Raw genomic sequence first — 23,226 nt, forward strand, 5'->3', positions numbered from 1 at the left:
CAGAAACTGGAGCTAACTCGTGCCCATACATTCAACAACATTTCCAGCTTCTACCACTGGGGGCAGTGATTAGAATTTCAGTAAGCACAGACCGATTTCAGCAGCCAAACTTTAGACCTACTGTTGCCAATTCATCAAGCAACTTCTAGTAATGTGTTACTGTTTTCATTACTGTGGGTGGAGTTAGCTGCATGTAAACAGTGCTTTTCTGATAGTTAAATCATGTCCTTTCTAGTATTCTTGCATGCATAGTGTGAAATTCAACAGGCTTAAAGGAATATTTCACAAAGGATGAAAATTTGCTTTTAATTTACTCACTATCATAACATCTAAGATGTATATGACCTTATTTCTTCACCAGAACAGGATTTAAGATTTTTAGTAAAGTATTCTAGGTTTTTAGCTTCATCCAATGCAAGTGAATGGACACCAATATTTTGCGTTCCAAAAAGCTCACTTGGTCAGCATCAAAGTAATCCACACAACTCTCACTGATCAAGTAATGTCTTCTGAAGTGAATCGATAGATTTGTGTGAAAAAAAAAATCATTAATTAAAACTGTAAACACTGACTGCCTCACATCGCTGTCGTGTGACATCATTACGTTGGCGCGATCATGCGAGAATTCAGAAGTTCAGCAGAGGACTGTATGCGAGAGTTCAAACAGCTAGAGAGAGCTGGCGGAAGCACCGATTTAAAGTTAAAAACCTTTTATTAGCGACTTAATCGACTGGAGTCATGTGGATTACTTTGATGCTGGCTGAGTGAGCTTTTTGGACCGTCAAAATTGGTGTCCATTCACTTGCATTGGATGAAGCTAAACACCTGGGATACTTTACTAAAAATCTTAAATCCTGTTCTGATGAAGAAATAAGTTCATGTACATCTTGGATGTTCTGAGAGTAAATTATCAGCAAATGTTCATCTTTATTACATTTTAAACTTAAATGTTCTCATTAGCTGAGTTCAGAATGCCACACCTCCATACTATTCATACTTTTTCTGCCATAGACACTTATGAACTAAATTAATTATGGCTAATTAAAACTATTGTGTTTGAGTGAGTTGCGGATGTAGCATCACTCAAACACAACAGTTAAAATATACTAATGCCACTGTAGAAATTGACTATTCAGTCAGCCATGATATATTTAATGAGTGAAAGTGGTTAAATTCATGTTTTTTGACGCAAAATAGCAGGTGTAGTTGAGAAACGATGCTTTATTTAACTTTAGCTGGATTGATTGGTCTGAAGTGTAGGGGTAACATCATAAAAACAAATGCTGCACTTGAAAGTGTAAAAAAATGCCCCAGATTACTGTAAGGATTCATAAAATTACTGTGTGCTTGTTTTTCTCTTAATTACTGAACAATAACTTGTTTGTTTCATTAATGACTCATTCCTCATTTATTTGCTTCATTATTACACAACCTGAAAATATTGATCAATGCAGTTCCAAATGTTATTAAACAGGTAAAATAAAGTACGTTTTATGATTTGCATCCATTAAAAAAGAAATTAAGTTTATTCCAATCACCAAGAACAAACGTTTTACAAACATTTAAAGTTAAACAATCGAGAAAAATAAGGCATAGTCCTCTTGTGGAATGATCACATAAAAGCCCCCCAAACTCAGCCTCTGATTTCAACATACCCCACTCCTCCAATCCCTCACTTTGTAAATGTAAAAGCTCTATCCTAAATACTATTAGCATCAATGCCCATCCTCAATCCTAACAGATCCAAACAAGTCACAATCAGAGCTATGGCAATGGAATCGGTCAAAAGAAGTCAAAACAATATAGCAAAATATTTCACCCAAACAATCTCAATAATAATTCAGTTCCATTTAATATTTGTCCCAAATCACTGGGCACAGATTTGGATTCAAATGAGACTAATTTACCTTCAATTTCCCCTTTAAAGTAGTCTTAAAGTGGACATACTATGCAATTCACCATGAAGCCTCGGCTCAACAGCGTATCTTCCACATTGCACTAGTTTGAGGCTGACGCTATACATGCGTACTACAGTAAGATGAGGGGCTAGAGAGCTAAAAGCACTAACAGCTTTTGACTGTCATATAGCAAAACTAATTATGCCCCATGAATAGTTGCTTGTAGAACCTTAAAGTAACTTGCTTGTGATCTCGGTGATACACAATCTTGCCAAGTTCATGAACCACGGTTTCAGTCTAAAACACTTTGAAACCAACAACAGGATCAGAGATCCATCCTGTATTCTTCACAACTGATCTCGATTTCTCTTCAGGACCAGTTAAGACACTGAAGACCATTATAAAGTGGAATTATTGATGTCAGTACACTTAAAAATTATCTCAATTCCCCACTTGTTATATACAGTAAACTGCAGTAAGACTAAAGACAACATGGTGTTGAATGGATCTCAAATAGGGAATCTAGGAGCTTTTTTTCTCTCTCTTTTTGTCTGGAGCATTTGTTTGTCATTTATACAGAAAATACATATTTACAGTACACAGGCTTTGCTCCGAGCAGGCATCACAGTACAAAACGTGTGACTAACTTATCAGATCCTTTCTCCAGGATTCAACAACCAATCAGGTTAGAGTAATGACTCAAAAGTCAAATAACTAAGCTGTGCATGCACTGAACTAAAAATAACAATGCGTCCAACAGCTGAGCCTATGGACACTGAACATTTCCATGTCATAATTGGGTTCAATTATGTATCGGTGTACAATAACCTCAAACACAGCTTTTTTCATAAAGAAAAAAAAAACTGCTTAATAACTTTGATCCTTCAGCGGTCCCCCAGATGGTCTACGACCAAATATAGATGTCATATTTGTTCAATTACTAACTACACATTATTAGATTCTCCAATAATTATATACATTTAATGAGCGATCCAAGAAGAAAAACATTTTTGGCAGCAACCAAGTTTGAGTACAAAACTAGCCCATACTTCAATGAATGTTCCCATAATATTCCAGAAGCATATTGACTATTAGAATATCGAGTAAGGAGAAATTGTCGTCTTGTTAACAACAATAAAAAAATAAAATAAAAAGGCTGAAGGGGTGGGAGAATGGAAGTTACAAAAATATATAAGAAAAAAACGTTAGCACTTCTTGTTAGGTAACAACACTATTTGGTGTTCACCAACTTAATGAAAAAAAAAAGAGGTATAATTTCATCATAATGTTCAAAATTACAACTCAATACTGAAGAAATGTGCAAAAAAGGGAAAATGAAATAAACTTACAATTACAATTTTGGGGCTCATGTCTGTAAGAAATAAAAAACATGTAAAAACTATCTGATCAATTATAATGGCAACATCTGTGTCTCATGATCATATTCCATTCACAAACTTCTAGAATACCAAATGTATAGTCTACATGACAACCCAACCACAACCTATCCTTATAAACTCTAAAAAAAAAACCTGCACCACTGAAGAAAAAACAGAAGAAAAGAGCTGGACACATGATGGCATTTATTTATGTATGGTCAATGTAAGATGTCAGCACACAGTGCTTTATGGAGGGGCAGGGCCACCCATTCCGGAAGTCCATAGATGCTTCCCAAATCCTGTACCCATCTTGAATGTTCTTACATTCAATCAAACCACTGAATTCAATAAACTGACAGAGACATGATTCAAACCGCTAATGTGAGGTTCTTGTTTAGCCAACGCTGTTCAAAGACCCATTTGCTCTTTCTGGTATGGTTTGTCTTTTATGTAGCTTCAAGTGAAGAACACTAGTGCTTGTGGCCGATGGAAAGCACCAGCGGTATCAGACAGCCTAGTACCAGAGCTCCAACCTCCACTTTACTCAGTCCTTTCCCTCCACTTCCCCCAGGTGAGTGGCTGTGGCCCCCCATGCCGCCCACCTCCGGTAGAACATGCACCGTAGCCACGTAGAGGAAGGTGCCAGCAGAGAACAGCATAGCCACACCAGTAGCGTTGACATCAGACAGTGCCTCTTTACTGCTCTGAAAAGGACAAGAATTAAAGCAGAGGAAGTGTTAGATGATAACGGCCTCACATAACCAGACCTCTAACTTAATGGCATCAGTTCTGGTCCTCATTGTAGCTCATTCTGGCCAAGACCCACCCACTTTGAAAGAAAGAGACCATCTAACCGACATTTACAGAAACCAACCCAGGGCTCCAGACTAAATGAAACATTAACGAGCCAAATGGCTGTTTTTAGTAGCCAAATCACAGATTTTCTCAATTTAGATTGCTGTTCAGAAACAAGATAGAAAGTCAAAGAAAAGTCAGTTGACAACCCATTCATCGAAGGTTTAATAAACAGTATATATAGTTAAGATAAGCTTGCATTCCCTTTTGTCTCAAAATGTTCACACCCCTTTCATAATTTATATAAAAAAAATAATATTTAGTACTGCTCTTTAGAATCTACATTACAGATATTTACAAAAAGTACAGTATGCATATAGTAGTGTGTTGTCTTCTTGAGCATCAATGAATGTTTGCACCTTTGCACCCGTGTAATAATTGTGTATGCAGTTATATATATATATATATATATATATATATATATATATATACATACATACACACACACACACACACACACACACACACACACACACACACACACACACACACACACACACACACACACACTTTTATTGTTTTAAAAAATTGGCTTAGTCTTTCTTTACTGTTACCGGATGGCCCCAGGCAGAGATTACAAGAGAACAAACTGAATGAAATCCCAGATGCAGTTTATTTTGCTACTCCAATCCCAACCAATAATTACTAGAAGTAGTAGTACACAATACATGACTTTTAATTTTAAACAAGCCTGAAATTCACATGGGACTCTTATTTTGAAATGTCTGCGCTCCCAGTTGGCTGATTCGATGAGAAAGTGAATCTCATTCAAACTGCTAACCTCAGCTCCTGAGTTCAAACCCTCAGTTATTTTTGTGTGATTCATGAAAAAGACCTGGTTCAAGAGTAATTTGTTCACGACTCTCTCGCTCTGGATCTGTTGTTGTGTGGTGCAGCAAGCTTGTCAGAAACAGAACGGGTGAAAAGTGGCGAGAGACACACTTGTGCACTCTAAAGATGTATTCAGTAACTCACAATTTAATATCTGACAAAACCGCATATGAAGGCACACAACCCGACTGTTGCCAGTGGCGACTAGATTTACAAATTTTATCGCAATCAAAAAATGTTGGTCCATTTGCAACCATTTTAGTCGCAATCTGGAGCCCCACAACCACAGTGTTTAGTTTTTATGTGCATTCAGGGGCAGGGTTATCTACAACTGATCATACCACATTAATGAACTGACGTTGAAAAAAATTTATAAACTCTTGTTTAAGTGCAGCAGTTGATTGACAGGTGAGAAGCGGTGCTTCACTGATGTCTGTTGCCGTTTATACCTCAAATGTGATGTGAACGCAAAACGTTTAGACCTGTATTTAGTGCTGACTACTTTTTATCGGATCATCCAAAACACATCTTAAATGTGCTGTAAGTGATTTTAGCATTCTGGAATTTTCACAAGACTGAACCATTGAATTAGTCACGCCCCCTCTTTCCAAATCTTTGCCCTCAAAAGATAACATTGAGACAAAAACCGAGAAGAGCAGCATTGTTACTGCATTCGAAACCATGTGCTGTCACAGTATGTACTGTATTTGATGAGGCTGTGGCTCAGGTGGTAGAGCGGGTCGGCCACTAATCGCAGGGTTGGTGGTTCGATTCCCGGCCCTCATGATTCCACATGCCGCAGTGTCCTTGAGCAAGACACTGAACCCCAAGTTGCTCCCAATGGCAGGCTCTGACACCATTGGTATGTGAATGAATGAATGAGACACAGTGTAAAGCGCTTTGGTAAACTCTAAGGTTAAAAAAGGCGATAAGTGCAGACCATTTACCATCAAGGTATGCATGCGAGTAGTATGAATAGATTTCGGACATACTTCCTCCAGGTACATGGGCATTGTCTCGTGACTCGAACATATGACGTAAGAACAACAACTGCTACAACTATCCACTCAGGTTTTGTTAGACAAGCACCATTTAACCACAGGGAACAATTATCTTGGTATAAACCGATTAGCCACAACATTAAAACCACCTGCCTAATATTGTGTAGGTCCCTCTCGAGCTGCCAAAACAGCAATTTGTCTCTCTCATCAAGAAGGCATTTCTGTCCACAGATCTGCCGCTTACAGAATGTTTTTTGTTCCCCATCTGTCACTCACTCGACATTGTGTCGATGTAGTGACACTAGGGGCCGCTCTTGGAAGCCCCAAACACCTCTGATCTTTGAGAAAAGGCCAATGGGAATTGGCGAGTGGAATTTGCAAGCCACTACCCTGGACATACGGGTATAAAAGGAGCTGGTTCGCAACCACTCATTCAGATTTTTTCTTCAGAGCCGAGCGGTGTTCGTTCATTGAATTCATTCGTTGCCGTTCCATTCACCTCTGTGTATGCAGTTGGATATATGGCGCATTTCAGTGGTTTCTCCCCCTTGTGCACGAATAATTGCAGAGAATGTCCCTTTGTGCTTTCGACAGCTATATTTTCCTCTAGAAAATATAGTATATTTTCCCCTAAAAGAGTGGCACTGACGGAGAGCGTCTTTTTAAAGATGCATTTCTGTCCTGGTTGCGGCCGTTACCTCTCTGCCTCTGATGGCCACAATCGCTGCCTCACGTGTCTGTGCAACAGCCACGCTGAGACAGCATTCGTGGATTGCTCATGCTCTCACTGCGAGAGCGTGACCATGGCAATGCTGCGGTCAAGGCTTTCCTTCTTAAAGGGGAAAGCCACTACAGCTGCTCCCCACCCTGTTCATTCTACCTACGGGTACGAGGCCTTGTCGGTTAGTGCTGGGGTGATTCAGGTACCTCAATGGGAGCGGTTGTGCCGGGTAAACCCCCACGGACCTCTCATTCCCCAGTACGCTAGTTTGCCCGGTCGACTTCTGGGATGAGACGGGGGGCTCGCACCAGGGTGAGTTTGATGTCTCATTTGGGGTTTGAGAACAGGATGAACTCTCTAATATTATCTTAATATTTTAACATAAATTTGATGACTAAGCAGAAATCAGAAGAAACTACTATTTACCTTTTAAAATACAATATTTTTTGTTTAGATTATTTTTTTACAAAGTTACATTTTTGTGTGAAATTGAGTAAATATAGTGCTATATATATATATATATATATTTTTTTTTTTAGTAATGTTATATACTATATTAAATTGTGTGATATATCGCCATTATATCAGCCTTTCGGCCACCCTGCTCTCTGGATATTGGCATCAGCCATTAAAAAACCCATATCGTTCGACCACTAATACTGACACCTATCAGTGTATATTCTTTGTCACGAAAAAGCAAGAGTTTAAGTCATTTTAATTTGTATAGCGCTAGTCACAATACACATAGCTTCAAAGCAGCTTTTCAGAAAATCCCATAGTATACAAGTCATGTATTCTTTAGGTTTGTTCGTTTTTAACGCCATGCCAGCTTCTATGGCTATCTCCATGGCGAGAAATGTGTAAGGAATTCTATAAAATGTTTTTAAAATCAATTTTTCCTAAAAACTCTAAAATGCATTTGGGTTGACTTTGTTAAAACTTTCTTCCAGAGTGCCGAATGGATAAAAAAAGGTTTCTCACGGGGTTAAGACCAGTACAGTCTAATAAAACATGCTTCAGGGATAATGGATTCTGGCAGAAGGTACATGTTGGTAAATCTTCTCCTAATATTAAAAACTTGTGTGTCAACCTGGAGTGACCTATTCAACTGCGATCTGGTCCCAGCGATTTGAAAACAAAGAGGAACTTCTTTTGCCAACAATAAGGCCGATTTCATGGAGTTTGTTCATAATGCATTGATCCCACTCAGTTTGCCATTTGTTTTTAATATATGAATTTATTATGGGATTTAGGTCAGTGGGAGGTATTGGACACTTTATGAAATCCGCTGATAAAGCCTCTTTTACAGCAGTGTCTGCGTCCTCATTTCCTGGGATTCCACAGTGTCCAGGTAACCAGCAGAAGCAGATATTGAAATTTTGGGCAGTATTCTTTAGTTAAATTTTCACTGAAAAATGTTTACTCATTCTTTTATTTATTTTTTTATAGGTATAATATGTATAAGGGGGAAAAAAGTACTGAGTGTACCTTTAAATAACCTGCTTATTGCTATTGCATTTTTTTTTTACAAAAATATTTCTACAGGATCAAATTTGTCTCGATACATTTGAAGTGAGAATGTAAGACTAGAGGAAAATTGTCTGCATGAAACTGCTTTGCGATTACAATGTAACCATCTGCTCTTACTTATACTTGAACATACCTGACTGAGTCCGACGTATGTGAGCATGGACAAAGCAGGAGCCGCCAAGGCAAAGACTAACAGATGTTTCCGGATGCGGTTTCTTTCTAAACCGGCATGCATGAGGAAAGATACAAGTCCAAATGCAGCAGGGGCCTGAAATACAAGAAATATCAACATAGCAAACCAGACAACACATTTAAATAATTCTCAGTAGTTATTTTGCAAGGGCGAGAAACAATTTCATAAAGCTACACAATGAACAAAAAAAAACATAAAAGGCAAAGGTATTTAATGTATAGTGCCGTTTTGATTTATAACCAGCTGAAATCCAAAGAAAACATTATAATAATTATAAAAATAATAATTCACCCAAAAATGTAACTTCTCTCATCATTTACTCACAATCATACCATCCCAGATGTGTTTGAATTTATTTCTTCTGCAGAATACAAATGAAGATTTTTATAAGAAAATGTAAGCTCTGGTAGTCCATTCAATGCAAATGAATGGTGTCCAGAACATTGAGACTCTAAAAAGCACATTAAAAGCAGAATAAAAGTCATCAATATGACTCAGTGGTTAAATCGGTGTCTTCTGTAGCAAGATTTATGGTATTAAAAAAATACTTCAATATTTATCCGTTTCTCACTCACCCCTATTCTGTCGCTTCTGAAGATAAGGATTTCACTACTGGAGTTGTATGGGTAATTATTTTTATTTTAACTGCCTTTATATGTTTTTTTGGAGCTACAATGTTCTAGCCACCATTCCCTTACATTGTATGGACCTACAGAGCTGAGGTATTCCACTTAAAAAAATCATATATATCTGGGATGGCCTGAGAGTAAGTAAATGAGAGAATTTATGTAATTGGGTAAACTATTCCTTTAATAAGTCTGCCTTTAAACCAAAAAAAATACACTTTGCATGGACAATTCTTAACTTTCAGCTTTAAACAGTTTTCAAAGCAAACATATTAAAAAAAACTAACGTCTTAACTAATAAACATTCTAGGATATTATTGGGAATGGTCAAGGAGCTTCAATACTACAAGGATGGTTGGGCTAAATTGATTTAGGATGAAAGTACCTTATGCAACATGATGGCCACAAACACAATGAGCTGGACGCTGGTCTGAGAGGTGGACGCAGCAGCTCCAAGCGCAACCCCATCGGCTAAAGCCAGAGAAAGAATCAAACATAGTTTCCAAAAATTCAACACAATATATTTATGATAACTAAACATGTTTCATGCATGTTTGTCCTCCTATATGCCATAGTTTTATTTTTCTTTTATTCTTTACCTGCAGCGTGAACGACCAATCCAAGTGTTGTGGTGAATTTTGAGCTAGCAGCCCTTGCTGCCTCTGGATCTAAAAGTGTGGACAGAATGGTTTCAGCCACTTTACAACATCAACTCTTGTTTGTCAAGCAAAAATTACAGAGATTAATTTTTTAAAGGATGAGCACACTGACCGTCACTGCTGTGCATGTGAGAACTGCCGATTTGATCCACCAGCAGCATGAAGACAAAGCCCAGAACCAGAGAGACACCGATATATGCGTGGAGCTGATCGTGACCATGGCCGTGTTCACTGCTGGGCCCCACCACTCCTTCTACAATCTTTGCCTCGGAAACTTCCGCCTCCACTTTCACGTGGCCATGATCGTGCCCAACTACACCAAAACAGGAAGAGCACAGCTTTGGAATCCATTCAAACCACAAATCAAAGCATGATTCTAATGGATAAACTTATCCAATCAGATTTGGATTTTTAGCAAAGAGACCTCTGCCCAAACTAGCATTGATGAAAGAATATTTTAATTTTGGGTGAACTAATGATTAAAAATATTGCGCAAGATGTGAAATCCCCCTACGAAATTCATGAGGTGTTTTTTTTTTCTGCCATGTTTTATAAATTGGTAATAGCTGCTGCTAAGACGTTTGGAAAAGAGGGAGGACAGTTCTGGAAGAGCATGCTCAGTGTCTGCAAACTCTTGTGCACTCACGTGACTTTGCCTTGACGCTTCCAGTATATTATGTGCTCGCGCGTCCTTGTGAGCTGAATATAATCACACTCTCATGTCTTTGAGTGCTTTGTTAGAAGAATTTGTTCGCTCTATGTAATTTTTGTGCTCTCTCGGTTGTTGTCTGCTTGCACTAATGTTACAAATGCAGCACTGACCCGATGGGGCAAGTGACAGTTCTAGAAACTGGCCCGAATCGCTCACATACTGGCTCCTGGCCATTGGGCATTTCTTATGGTCGAGCCCTGGCTAATGTTTCTTGTAAATAGCAAACTCAAAATGTGTGAGTGCTTTTTATAAGTCTAAGTAGCTCTAACCCACCCCTCCAATCTCGTTTCATTATTTGGATGCCAATGCCAGGTTTGACAACTCCTGACTCCATCTAGCTTTTGTTGATGTCATTATCCTAGGGGTTCAACTTTTTTCCAACCTACACTGAATGTTTGAATGATGTATTCAGTATGTACAAGAACAATACACTAATTTGTGTTTTATTAGTTAAAACAGATTGTGTTTGTTCATTTTTGTAACATAAATGAAGATCAAATCAGATTTTCTTTTTTTATATGTATACATATAAGTAATTTCAAAGGGTTTACATACTTTTTCTTGCCACTGTCTCCATTAATGGATCAGACTGAAGATCAAACCTGTTGAAGTGTGCATTGCACCACCTACTATACTGGAGTAAAATTGACTGTCAATCAGCACCACCTACTGCAAAGGTGTGGATGTGGTAACAGCAATCGTTTGCATTGCTTTTAATGTGAATAGGCCATTCATCTGCATTTTGTCTGTCATTATTGCTTTAACACCTCAGGTGTGAAAAGGCCTTAAACCCGTAGCTTACCTTCCAGCATTTCCTCATAGAGTGCATGAACCCCTTCTGGAATAATGACAGCCAGTGCAGTGCCACATAACAGTCCTGCTCCCAACACAGTCACCAACTTGAGCTTCTCCTGATAAAAAAAAAAATCAAACATCTCAGTTTGGCTTTTCCTACCACAAACGTTGACAAACATTATGTGTATATGTCAGTTATCATAAAAATGAATCTCCAGTATACTGTCACAAACAGAGGCATGCCTGGACAAATAAGCAATACTGATAATTTTTCTTGTCCAGAGAAGTATGAACAGAATTTTAAAAAGATTGTTCACCCAAAAATGAAAATGCTCTCATCATTTACTCACCCTCATGTCATCCCAGGTGTGCGAATTTCTTTCTTCAGCAGAACACAAAGATTTTTATAAGAATATCTCAGCTCTGTAGGTCCATACAATGCAAGTGAATGGTGATCAGAGATTTGTAGCTCCAAAAATCACATAAAGGAAACATGGAAGTAATCCATAAGACTCAAGTTGTTTAAATCCATATCTTCAAAAGCAATATAATAGGTGTGGGTGAGAAACAGATACAAATATACTGCAAGCCCTTTTTTATTCTAAATCTCCACTTTAAATTTCACTTTTACATCTGAAACATTTCTCACCCACAGCTATTATATTGCTTCTTAAGATATGGATTTAAACACTGGAGTCTGGATTACTTCTATGTTTCCTTTATGTGATTTTTGGAGCTACAAAGCTCTGATCACCATTCACTTGCATTGTATGGACCTACAGAGCAGAGATATTTATCTAAAAATCTTAATTTGTGTTCCCCAGAAGAAAGAAAGTCATACACATCTGGAATGGCATGAGAGTAAATGACAAGATAACTTTCATTTTGGGTGAACTATCCCTATAAGACAATGCACCCCTGTTTAACCCCCATGTTCTTTTTGGAGTTAAAAGTACTTTTTAATGCATCAGGACAACACTTCATTACTTTTTCAAATCTTATGAGAACTGATAAGAATAATTATTTCAAATTGATAACACGCTTCAACCATCCTTCTTGATGATATATTTATTATTAAAAATGTTATACATTATTTATATTTGGACCAAAGCGTATTAATAGACCCAATTAACTTTACTTGCCAAGATTCACAGATTGGTATACTACAAAATGCATTACAGGAACACTGTCTATTTGGATTGCATTTTTCTACAATATTTGTACTGGGGTCAAACTGACCCGAAACAGAAACATTACTAGTTAAGATAACAGTCACATTTCTGAAAAGAGTAGGCCTATATCTACTATGCGATACAACAGAGGGTTAAAGATTCTACAGTATCTGCCTACAAGGTTTTGACTAGATCAGAGGAACACATAAAAATAATTTATAATAAAGACTAATAAGATATTAACTTCGACAAACATCATACAGTACAGTCAATCAAAACAGAAAATGAGGGTTAAATCAGTCCAGTGTAGGAGGCATCTATATTAGGAAGCTTATGTCTACAGTAAACGTAATCTTGATATTACATTCAACATCCAAAATGTCCTAAGTACACAAACATGTTCAACCCAGGCCAAAGCTCACCTCAGAGAAGTTGACAGCCAGGGGAATAGTTCCAGCCACATAACAGCCAACCAGCATAGCCAGAGACAGCAGACTGATGGAGCTGAAGTCATCCATTCCACACGATCACCCGTGAGAGCAGCAAAACGACTAAAGATCCTAGCGCTGACTCACTTTGAGATGTTTAACAGCAAAACCCGAGCAATCAGTCACTGGTTGATGCCAACAGAACCTTCTTACATGGATTGGTTTACTAGCCAGTTAGCCAGAGAGCTGTACGTGTGTATTTATTCCCCACAGATCAATAGAACTAAGACGTACATCTACTGTTGATATGCTGCCAGAGCGGTTTTGATCGATTGTCTGGATGTTGTTGCTCAACTTTAATCACACAATCGCTAAACGCTTAGCAACCGCTAATATCATCACAAGCAGCCTGAAATTAAATAAACAAATCAAAAGATCCCTGACAACATGTCATAGTTTACTTCTCTGATCTCAGGCTGCTGTTAACGTCATGATGATTCCTAATCAGGCGACATGGTTTTGCAGTGGTAAACTCATCTAGTTTGTTATTTGTTCCGCAATACGGACTGCCCACTGATCGCTAACTAGCCCAGTGTGATGTTGGCAATGTGATCGAAGCACTTCCGGCTCACGTCGACGTCAAAACAAAAGCCCCCGCCAAATTGCGTTAACCAACGTCTGTCCACACGATCAAATCAAAAGTAAAATTATGGCAAAATATATTTATTATTTGTAGTTAACTATATTTTAGATATGTAGTTTCTTATATACTTCGTTCTCATTACACAGGAAGCTTTGGCGAGCAAGAAATATATATATATTAGCCTACTCTTAGCTAAATCTGAGTAAATAAATGACCTCTGTGCAGCTTTAAGATTATTGTTTATATTATTATTCACATTATTATTATTAGTAGTAGTAGTATTAGTAGTTTATTTCATGTCCATTTATTCAGTTATTTATTGTTATTATTATTATTCTGTTGCCTCTCAATCAACAACTATCCAGTTTAGGGCAGGCGTATGGAGTGCCAAATTCATAAAAATTAAATAATGTTTTAAAATATTTAAATCAATTGTGATACACATATATACTTATAAAAAAAACTAATTTATTATTAAATAAATCAATAAAAGTCCATTGCATTTAATTTTAGCATTAGATTGCATCCAGTTTTTATTTAGTTTTTTATTTTAGCACTATCTTTATGTTGATTTCTAATTTATGTGTGAGTTCCATGTCTTTTCATTTTCAGGGTTAGGGGCCGGTTCTCGAGTCTGGACAAGCCACTCAACAACAGTAGTGTTGCCTATTAAAGTAGGACGTCCTCTTCCATACTGACCTCTCACCGAACAAGTCAATGTTAAAGGTGCAATGTATAATATATTTAATGTACTAAAGCATAAAATTAGCATAATCTGTTTTCAGAGATTTAGGAAACATGATAAATTGAAATAGGGGCTTCTCCGAAACAATGATACAGTCTGTATATTCTACTTTGAAATGTCCGTCCGTGTTTTGGCCTGTGTGATCCCACCCACTGCCCATTTCCTAATAGTATTCCGACACCCCGTGTTGCCAGATTTGAAACAAGTTAGCGGGCAAACACAGCGCGCTGCAGACAAGGAAGACAGCAATACATCTAACTAACATTGACAGAGTCTTCAATAATACTATTATTATATTATTTCAAACAATAAAACATTGCAAACGTATACATTAGCTGATCAACTTACAGTGTAAGGCTCGTCGATTGCCATTGTCAGTTTGCTCGTTCCTATTGCGTGTCATCAACCTGGCAACCCTCGTGAGCTTCGTGTCTGGGAAGGAGCGAGCAACTCTCTCCAATATTTTGAATTTGGACTGCAGTACCCATTCTAAACGCTTGATGTCAATATTGTATATTGCTCCTTTAAGGTCATAGACAGCATTTATTTCAGCCAACATTTCCCTTACGTTCTCTAAATGGCTTACAGTTAAGTGATTGTCATTGTTTTGGTTGGCAACTTCATCTGCAAATCTCTTATTGAACCAAGCTCAGCCATAGTTGCGGTGTGAAAAATCTAATTAAAATAAAAAAAAATAAAAAAAAATGTGCCTAAACTCACTAACCAGAAAATCATAAACATTGAAGCACACTGTCATTGTGTGACGTGCAGATAGTCGTAAACCTGAAAATTTAAATAAAAAAAGACACAAAGCTCATGCTTAAATGGAAAATCAACTAAAAAATAATGCTAAAATGAAAATGGACGCAAACTCAGTTGACATTTGATTTGAATTATTTAGCGATTTTTTTTCCTCCCCTGTTTGGAATGCGCTCTAAATCCACGTGGCGTCGACTCGCTTCAATCCGGGTGGTGGAGGACGAGTCTCAGTTGCCTCCATGTCTGCGACTGTCAATCATTACATTTTATCACATGGCTTGTTAAACGTGTTACCGCGGAGACGTAGCACATGTGGAGGCCCACACTTTTCTTCGTGGCATCCACGCACAACTCACCACGCACCCACCGAAAGCAAGAATAACACATTATTATGACCACGAGGAGGTTACCCAATGTGACTACCCTCCCTAGCAAACGGGTGAATTTGGTTGCTTAGGAGACCTGGCAGGAGTCACTCAGCATGCCCTGGATTTGAACTTGCGACTCTATGGGAGGTAGTCAGCATCAGTAGCCTACTCGCTAAGCTACCCAGGCCCCGATTTATTTAGAGATATAATTATTCATTTAATTATTTCATTATGTATTTTAAGATTTCTTTAAATATTTTTTACTGATTTAATTTGTATTAATTTGGCCCTCATACTGGCTAACTAAGCTCCACACTTATGCAAATTCATTTAAATTTATATGGATTATGTGTAATTTCAATTACCAAATCTTACATTGATATGGATAGGGTTGGGGAGTAGCAAAATACATGTAATGGGATTACATATTTAAAATACAAAATATAAGTAACTATATTCCACTACAGGTACAATTTAAATAATTTGTAATTAGAGTATACAGTTACATTCAAAAAGTATTTTGATTACTGAAGAGTTTATTTAGCATTTTTTTTGTAATTTGTTTAATTTAATATTCAGTCCTTTCAGATGGAAAACATTTATACATATAAATGATGCGATCCAAAATGCATTTGAACAGCAGTGAAACACTTTCTTATGAAGTGTTACATTCAGAGAAGTAAGTTTGAAGTAAGTTTGGAGCAGAAGAAATAGAAATAAACCTTGTGTAAATTGTCAGCTTTACGCTAAGCTAAAATGCTATTTCTAGCCATTTTACATGCACATGTTACCAGACACTGTCATATTTTTTTTATCAAGAAAATTCACGTTGGATCATTACTTCTTTTTTTTTCTAGTAAGACCTTTGATATTAGGGCAAAAATCTTTTTCTTTGTTTTCCTGTAAAATATCAAACAATCTTTAAAACAAGATCAATTTGATTTATTTAGTTTTAGAAACAACACTGCATAAGATATTTAAGTTTTGCAGAGAATGTATTTTTTACATGTTTATTTTGTCTTACTGTACTGGCAGAGTTTTTATAGTCAAAACAAGTAAACAAATCTACCAGTGTTGAAGAAGTAATCCAAAGTATTTAGAATAAGTTACTGACCTTGAGTAATCTAATAGAATATGTTACAAAGGACATTTTACAGCATGTATTCTGTAATCTGTAGTGGAATACATTTCAAAAGTATCCCTCTTAACACTGGACATGGACCAGACCCATTTTGCCAATGGATTTCCATTTCTTTTGACATTACTAAAACAGCACTTGCAAATAGGTACAAATTTAAAGACTAAAAGCATCAGCCACCATTCTTTTTGATTTTGTAGTCTTGAATCCAGACACTAGATGGAACTGTTGTATTGTTTGTTGCTCTCTCATTAATTGCCTTAACAATTCTCTTGGGCATGTGTTACATAACTCAGATAATGTGACTATATGACTGTATAATGAATGTAGATAGCCCTAAAAGTTTAACTGTATTTTCAGCAAAAGTGTATGTTTCAGGTTTAGGCAAGTTATCACATCAATATTGGGGTAAGGCATCAAACGTGCTTTATATTTTGTATGTTTCCTATTCCCTTTTTTGCTGTTTTATGAATTGTTATTCATAAAAAAGTTTATGAAAACTTTATTCTTTTCCATTTAAATCCAATCAAACAAATATATTCTTCTCAAATCAGTGATCAAGGAGCATGTCCTTGGCAAAATTACAGTGACCATCAAAACAAAGCAGGTTCTTTTTGTGACAGCTTGCGCCATATAACATGGCGACATGCATTTGGGACATGTTGTCACACAAAGTATTTTAAATTATCTGTATTTTTATTACTATTGTATTAAGATAACAATGATGGAATATTTACCCTAATAATAATTTACTTGAGTAAAAAGTGTGAGAAATAGCCCTGCCCTCCCTTATTTATTAACTTCTAAAAAATATATATTTGTATCTCACAGTACTGGATCTCTCTTTCTTCAAGAATCAATTTGGCTTATTTCAAGAGTCATGCACAAGGCTTTTAGTTTGCCTGTGGTTTGCCAAAACGCAGGTCCATTATGATTATAAAACATCTAAGAACGTTGCCCAATTATTTATTTGGCTGCAGAGTTTCTCCAAAGTTTTAATTGTTCTTTAGATATGTGTAATCCATTCCATAATGAACGCATGCTGACTTTTTATCTAATCCAGACAGCATCTGCTGAAATTGTCATTCCTTCAACAAGATAAAGAGAACAAAAATTGGCAGTTTCTACAGCAACATTTATGCAGTGAGGCTTGATCACAGGGAATTAACCATTTGCTCTGAAGCAAAATTGAGATAAATCAATTTTCCATTTTCTTAAGGCTTAACTTATATCTCCTGTCAGGCTAATGACAATGTGCGCCTTGGGACAGCGGCCATTCATCAAAGCTGTTTAAACCAAAGTAAGGAGCGCCATCCCTCCCTCTGCTCATTAGTTCCAGTGAAATTATTTCTGAGAGTTGCTGCTATAACATGTACTGCGTGGAATAAATAGCCAATGCAATCAAATTTAGGCCATTTCTAAAAAAAAAAAAAAAATTATAATTGAAGGTCTTCATCTGTGCTGCTTGTGTTGTGTACTCATACCCCAATCAGTTTTTGGCTAATGTGATTATAGCGACTTCATAAGCGTGGAGAGTAATAAACAAGGCAAATTACTGGATACAAAAGATGACATTATAAATGAAGGGCTTTAATGTTGAGCACGACAGCTGTAATGTCTGCACCACTTCTGATCATCTAATAGAATTTTGCCCAAATAACATAGTTTACAGAACTATTGTGGACACAACTAAAACAAGATATTTTCTTATTTAAATGGTTAAACTCAACCTAAAAAATAAAAATGTTCTTAAGTATTTAGAAATAAATAAAATATAGATATAACATCTATTATAATTTTTTAATTTTTTGTCAAGACCTACTCACTTAAAAATGGACATGCAAAAACTGTCAGTTAAGGAACATCATGGCAATTTCAAGTAAAATGAAACATGGGTTGCACAAAATATTTCATTCCCTTAATGGATAAAATGAAATATTTCGGCAGAAAATGTTTAGATAAAATATATTTATCATCAATGGACATTCAATGTACCCTAAATTATAGAATGAGCCATTTAGTACTTTGAGTTGTTATGGCAGCCAACAACAGCACAAGTTGAGATGTTTTCTGGTTGACGTTTTGCGTTGACACATCCACCGTACTGGAACGGTCAAGAGCCATCCGTCAACTCATGAAAGTAAATAGACAGATATGGTTTGTAACAGCCTGGAGTCTTTTCCAGCCAACTTTCAGATTATCTGATTTTCCATAAACATTGGGCAATATTTTAGATATAAAAATTCCTGACTTCACTTCTAAAACAGGGTTTGTTTGTTTTTTTCATAGCAAACAGCAAATAAAGTCCTCTTCAATCAACCGACATGGTTTATTTAATGACCGATGCGGATATTGAGAGAGCAGGGTGGCTAATAGGCTGATACAATCCCGATATATCACACAATTTAATATAGTAGATAACAAACATAAAATTGCTAAAATATGAATAAACTCTTATTTAGCACTATATTTACTCAATTTCACACTAAACTTGAAGTTTTTATTCTGGCTGATAGAATATGAGCTTCAGAGAAAGATATTAAATGAGCGCTTGATGGGAAGAAAACACCAGATTTTTTGTGAGGTTCATGAATTACAACTGTTTAAACAAGATATGCGCATATTTACAGAAGGTGTATGATATTACTTTTATTGATATTTGCCTTTTTATCATTAGACAAGACAGTTAAAAGTTACAGGGAACTGTGAAGGAGAGGCTGATAGAATATGTGCTTCAGAGGAAGATTTATAAGTGCCTCATAGGACACTGGATCTGCTGAAGTTGTGTGAGGTTGGTTTATTACATCTGTTTAAACGAGATTTGCACAGATTTTAAGACAGTATATTATATTTTTTTTATTGATATTTGCCATTTTATTATTAGATAAGATAGTTAAAAGTTACAGGAAGCTATTGAGGAGAGATAGGGTGAATGAAACAGGCGAGCACTTTAACATTATGAGCTCAAAAGTGTCTGCCGCAGCACTGTTATGCTGATTATGACTGTGTTGCACACCGTTCTATTATTTTAGTATCACAATGGCATGTAACACCCAGTCAGTCATTTTAGTACATGCTGAACTGTTTCCACACAAAAGCAGTTTATATAATGGTCTGAGGCTTCTTCTCCATTCAATTGTTGTAAATAAATATACAATTAAGAAAATATATGGTTTGACTTGCAATAAATGGTATAACTTTTCTGAATATTAAACAGTTCTGTATCTGTTCTTGTCATCTGCTTCAGGATGCATATTTAATAAAAAGCACGCTTTGTGCCTCATTCTATGAATGGAATTCACACAAGTATAGTACAATAGCTGTTATAACTGATGATAATTGAAAGTAAGATATTTGCAGTTGATAATGTGTATTTTGAATGTTAAATACTGCATTCATGTCACTAATGCTAACATGCTAACCTTGCCATAGTATGCCTGTTACCCCTTACAAAAAGTTGCTGCAAAATCATTTGCCACTCATTATTTTCACATGCAAATTAACTTATTTGCCACAAATACTTACCACAAATTTGAAGCTCTTCACTGGTAGTGGTAAACCTGAAGCAAATCTTTGAAGACAATTAAGAGTTTGCCACATGTGAAAATTAATATGTGGTGAATTTGTGGCAAGTTTGCGGCAACTCTAGATTTTTTTGTAAGAGACCATTTTTAACTGTATTTGACAATGGAATATGTAAAAATGGTCCACATTAGATCATGATTTTTTTTTGTATACTTGTGTGCTTGTTATTTTTAACAGAAAGCCACGTGCCCTTCAAGTGGAGTCATAAATATCATAATTACAATTTCTGACCCCACAAAGTCGTATTAACGAGTGGGAAACTCGGGATTCTAGATGATGAGGTCAGCCACCTGTTTGCCTTTGCTCAGCAGCTCCGTGACTCCTGCTGGTGGTGGGTGCTGGCCAAGGAAGACAGCAACGGCGGTGGTGTCATCAATCTGGTGGTACTGGAGCAGTTCGTCTCCCGGTTGCCGAAGGGGATGGCCGAGTGGGTCTAGTGCCACCAACCAGCGAAGCGGTCCAGCAGGCGAAAGACCATTTGGCAGCTTATCCAGCACCACATGGGCCGCTCTGCTGGAGTTGCAGGGAGCCGGGTCATGTCCGAGAGCAGTGCCCAGTAATGGAGGCGGGTGCCTTGATCCGGATCCCTGACACCCCCAGAGACCACCCCAATCGAGCAGGGATGTACCATGTCTTACAAGAGAAATTAGTACTATATTCATACAAATAAATACTAGATCATGTTGACTTTCTGTGCAACATTGAATTATCAACAATGGTGAATTATCAGTATTTGATATGCCTTTACACATACATAATATACATGCAATTTCTCAGTGAAGGTGGCGCTGTTCTTTCAGTGATGAACTTTATTTACATTTGACATTGCTGTTTGATGAAGAAACAACATTGAAGTAAACTTATAGCAAGTACAACACATTAACAGTATGATTTAACTATTGTGATTTGGGTGTACTACTGAAATTATGTAATTTGTGCATCTATTTAGACTCAACAAGTGCCTTACATGTGCATATTATGTGTTATGTGTAGCTCATTATGTGTTTGACAGCCAGTTGCTTCTCATGAAATTTCAGTGTGAAAATAATGAATCATGTTCTTGAATTGTCTGATTTGTTACAGTATCTCTTTAATTTATGAAAAATAAAAAGTGTGTTTAAGAAACATAGGGTATCTTTTCAATATTGACAGTATTCAGTGTTGGGAAAGTTACTCTAAAAGATCATTAATTACTAACTACTAATTACATCATCTACAGTGAAATTAGATTAATGTACTAATTTCTCTTTCTGAAAAGTAATTGCAATTCTTCTTATTAATTCATTTCTAAAACCCTGATCAATCTCGACCAGATAAAAAATACAAGGATAGACTTGAAACTGTACTTTTTAAAAACCAATAAATTATTAATGAACTGGTCAAAGAATTTAACGGGACTGCAATTAGAAAACATATGTTTTTTTATCATTTACATCCTTGAAATGGTCTATAAAGACATCTTTAGGGGTCTAAAGTCCAGTATCGCATAGCATCCATAGTGCACACATGGTCAAATGGTGTCTACTTTGAAAGGCGAGAATGTTTGATTGTACGCAAACGCTAGAACATGCGTAAAACAAGTATACTTTTGGTTAAACGAGCCCTAACTGGTTCGATGTCATTATACTAGAACATTCTTGCAACATGTTGAGTTTGCGAGTGATTGTGTTGTTACCACAGTTGTACAGACCAATGATAACTGGACTACCAAAGGAATTTTAGTCAGCTGTATTAATCTGGGTATATTTGTATGGCAGTTACTTTGATTTACTGAAGTTCTTGGAGCTTTTGCATATCACCATCCCATATCACAGAATCATTTTTTTTCAGACTTTTTTTTACATTTTATTTACAATTTCTGTGCTTATTTTGAAGGAAAATGTATCGATATCTGAATGAACTTGATAAAATGTGTTAATTGGAAATGAGAGAATTACCCTTGATGAATGCACATCAAATTAGTCAATATATTTAGAAATGAAGATAAAAAAAGCAGTGGATTTTAAATGTCAGGTGTTCCAATTCTGCAGATATTTCTGTGGATTTCTGTGGCCGCACTGTGAATCTGTGTAGGCTTACACATCACCAACAAAAAAGCTCCAAAAAGTACCATTGTACCACTTATTTTTAAATAAATTTTTAGTACCATGGTACTTTTGATACATGACTAATTGTACATCGAAATGGTTATCATTCAGTAATCATATATCAAAATACCATTGTACTGCCATAGAACATTTTTGCATGTACAATGGTATTTTGATATATGATTACTGAATGATATCAAACGGTGGGTTGAGATGTTTCCTCAGAGATGTTTGAAGTCATATTTCAACAGCACCTTTCTGTTATTTTATTAAAGGGGAACATCTCTGGCACCAGGCACACTCTCAGGACCATCCTCATACTGTCGGTAGACCTGCGTTTTTTAATATACAAAATTTTTGGCCAAGTCTCATGTGTGTTACAGTGTAGTGTTGAGTTATTAGAAATTGTATTTTTTTTTTTTTGTATTCCTTGAAGCCATTGCTAGGGGGCATTGCTCTGTTGTAATGGACCAGCAACATTGAGAATATCAGACAAATATTTATGAGTGCTGGTGTGTAGGCTCTGGTCTTGGCTGGGATGGAGGTAGAGTGTGGGGGTGGGTGGGTAGGGCAGCCTTCACACAGTTCTGAGAAACAGCTTATGACACAATCCCAGGAAGAGAAGCCCTTCTTGAGAGAAACAACTTGTATTGCTCTTCTATCATAAGCCCCAGACACAAACGATATCAACATGTTTTTAGGAGAATGTAGGAGAGTGGATCTCAGGAAGAAGAGGGTGGATGTCTGGCTGGCTTTTCTGTCTGCACTGACTGCACTGAGACACTGTTTAAAGAATGTGCATATGCTTTAATCAGGCTGTAGAAGAGTGTTTTTTGTCTTTAGTGTAATTTGAGGTAAAGAAATACAATTAATGATACCATTATTGTCAGATTTTTCTGCTCATTGTATAATTTGTAAAATTTGTAAAATATATCAAAATGCATTTTTTTTTTAATTGCTTTCTAATTTTCTTGAAAATATTTGTAAACATTTTCACTATCAGGGCATTGTGTACATCCATTTTTGATAGATAGATAGACAGACAGACAGATTCCTCAGGGCTCTGTTCTGGCCCCTGTCTTATTCTCTCTGTGCATGCTT

General features: G+C 36.6%; 1 protein-coding gene across 1 annotated transcript; it reads right to left on the bottom strand.

Moving 5' to 3' along the window:
• Window positions 1-1,263: 1,263 nt before the first annotated feature.
• Window positions 1,264-13,400, bottom strand: LOC127662414 (zinc transporter ZIP9-like). Its single transcript, XM_052153569.1, has 7 exons — window positions 12,795-13,400; window positions 11,208-11,316; window positions 9,806-10,006; window positions 9,634-9,702; window positions 9,420-9,505; window positions 8,349-8,483; window positions 1,264-3,981 (listed from the first exon to the last, which is right to left on the bottom strand). The coding sequence occupies exons 1-7, from the start codon at window positions 12,888-12,890 to the stop codon at window positions 3,748-3,750; spliced, it is 930 nt and encodes a 309-aa protein (XP_052009529.1). The 5' UTR covers window positions 12,891-13,400; the 3' UTR covers window positions 1,264-3,747.
• Window positions 13,401-23,226: the final 9,826 nt, after the last annotated feature.

Source organism: Xyrauchen texanus, chromosome 22 (genome assembly GCF_025860055.1).
Source record: "Xyrauchen texanus isolate HMW12.3.18 chromosome 22, RBS_HiC_50CHRs, whole genome shotgun sequence".
Taxonomy (NCBI): Eukaryota; Metazoa; Chordata; class Actinopteri; order Cypriniformes; family Catostomidae; genus Xyrauchen; species Xyrauchen texanus.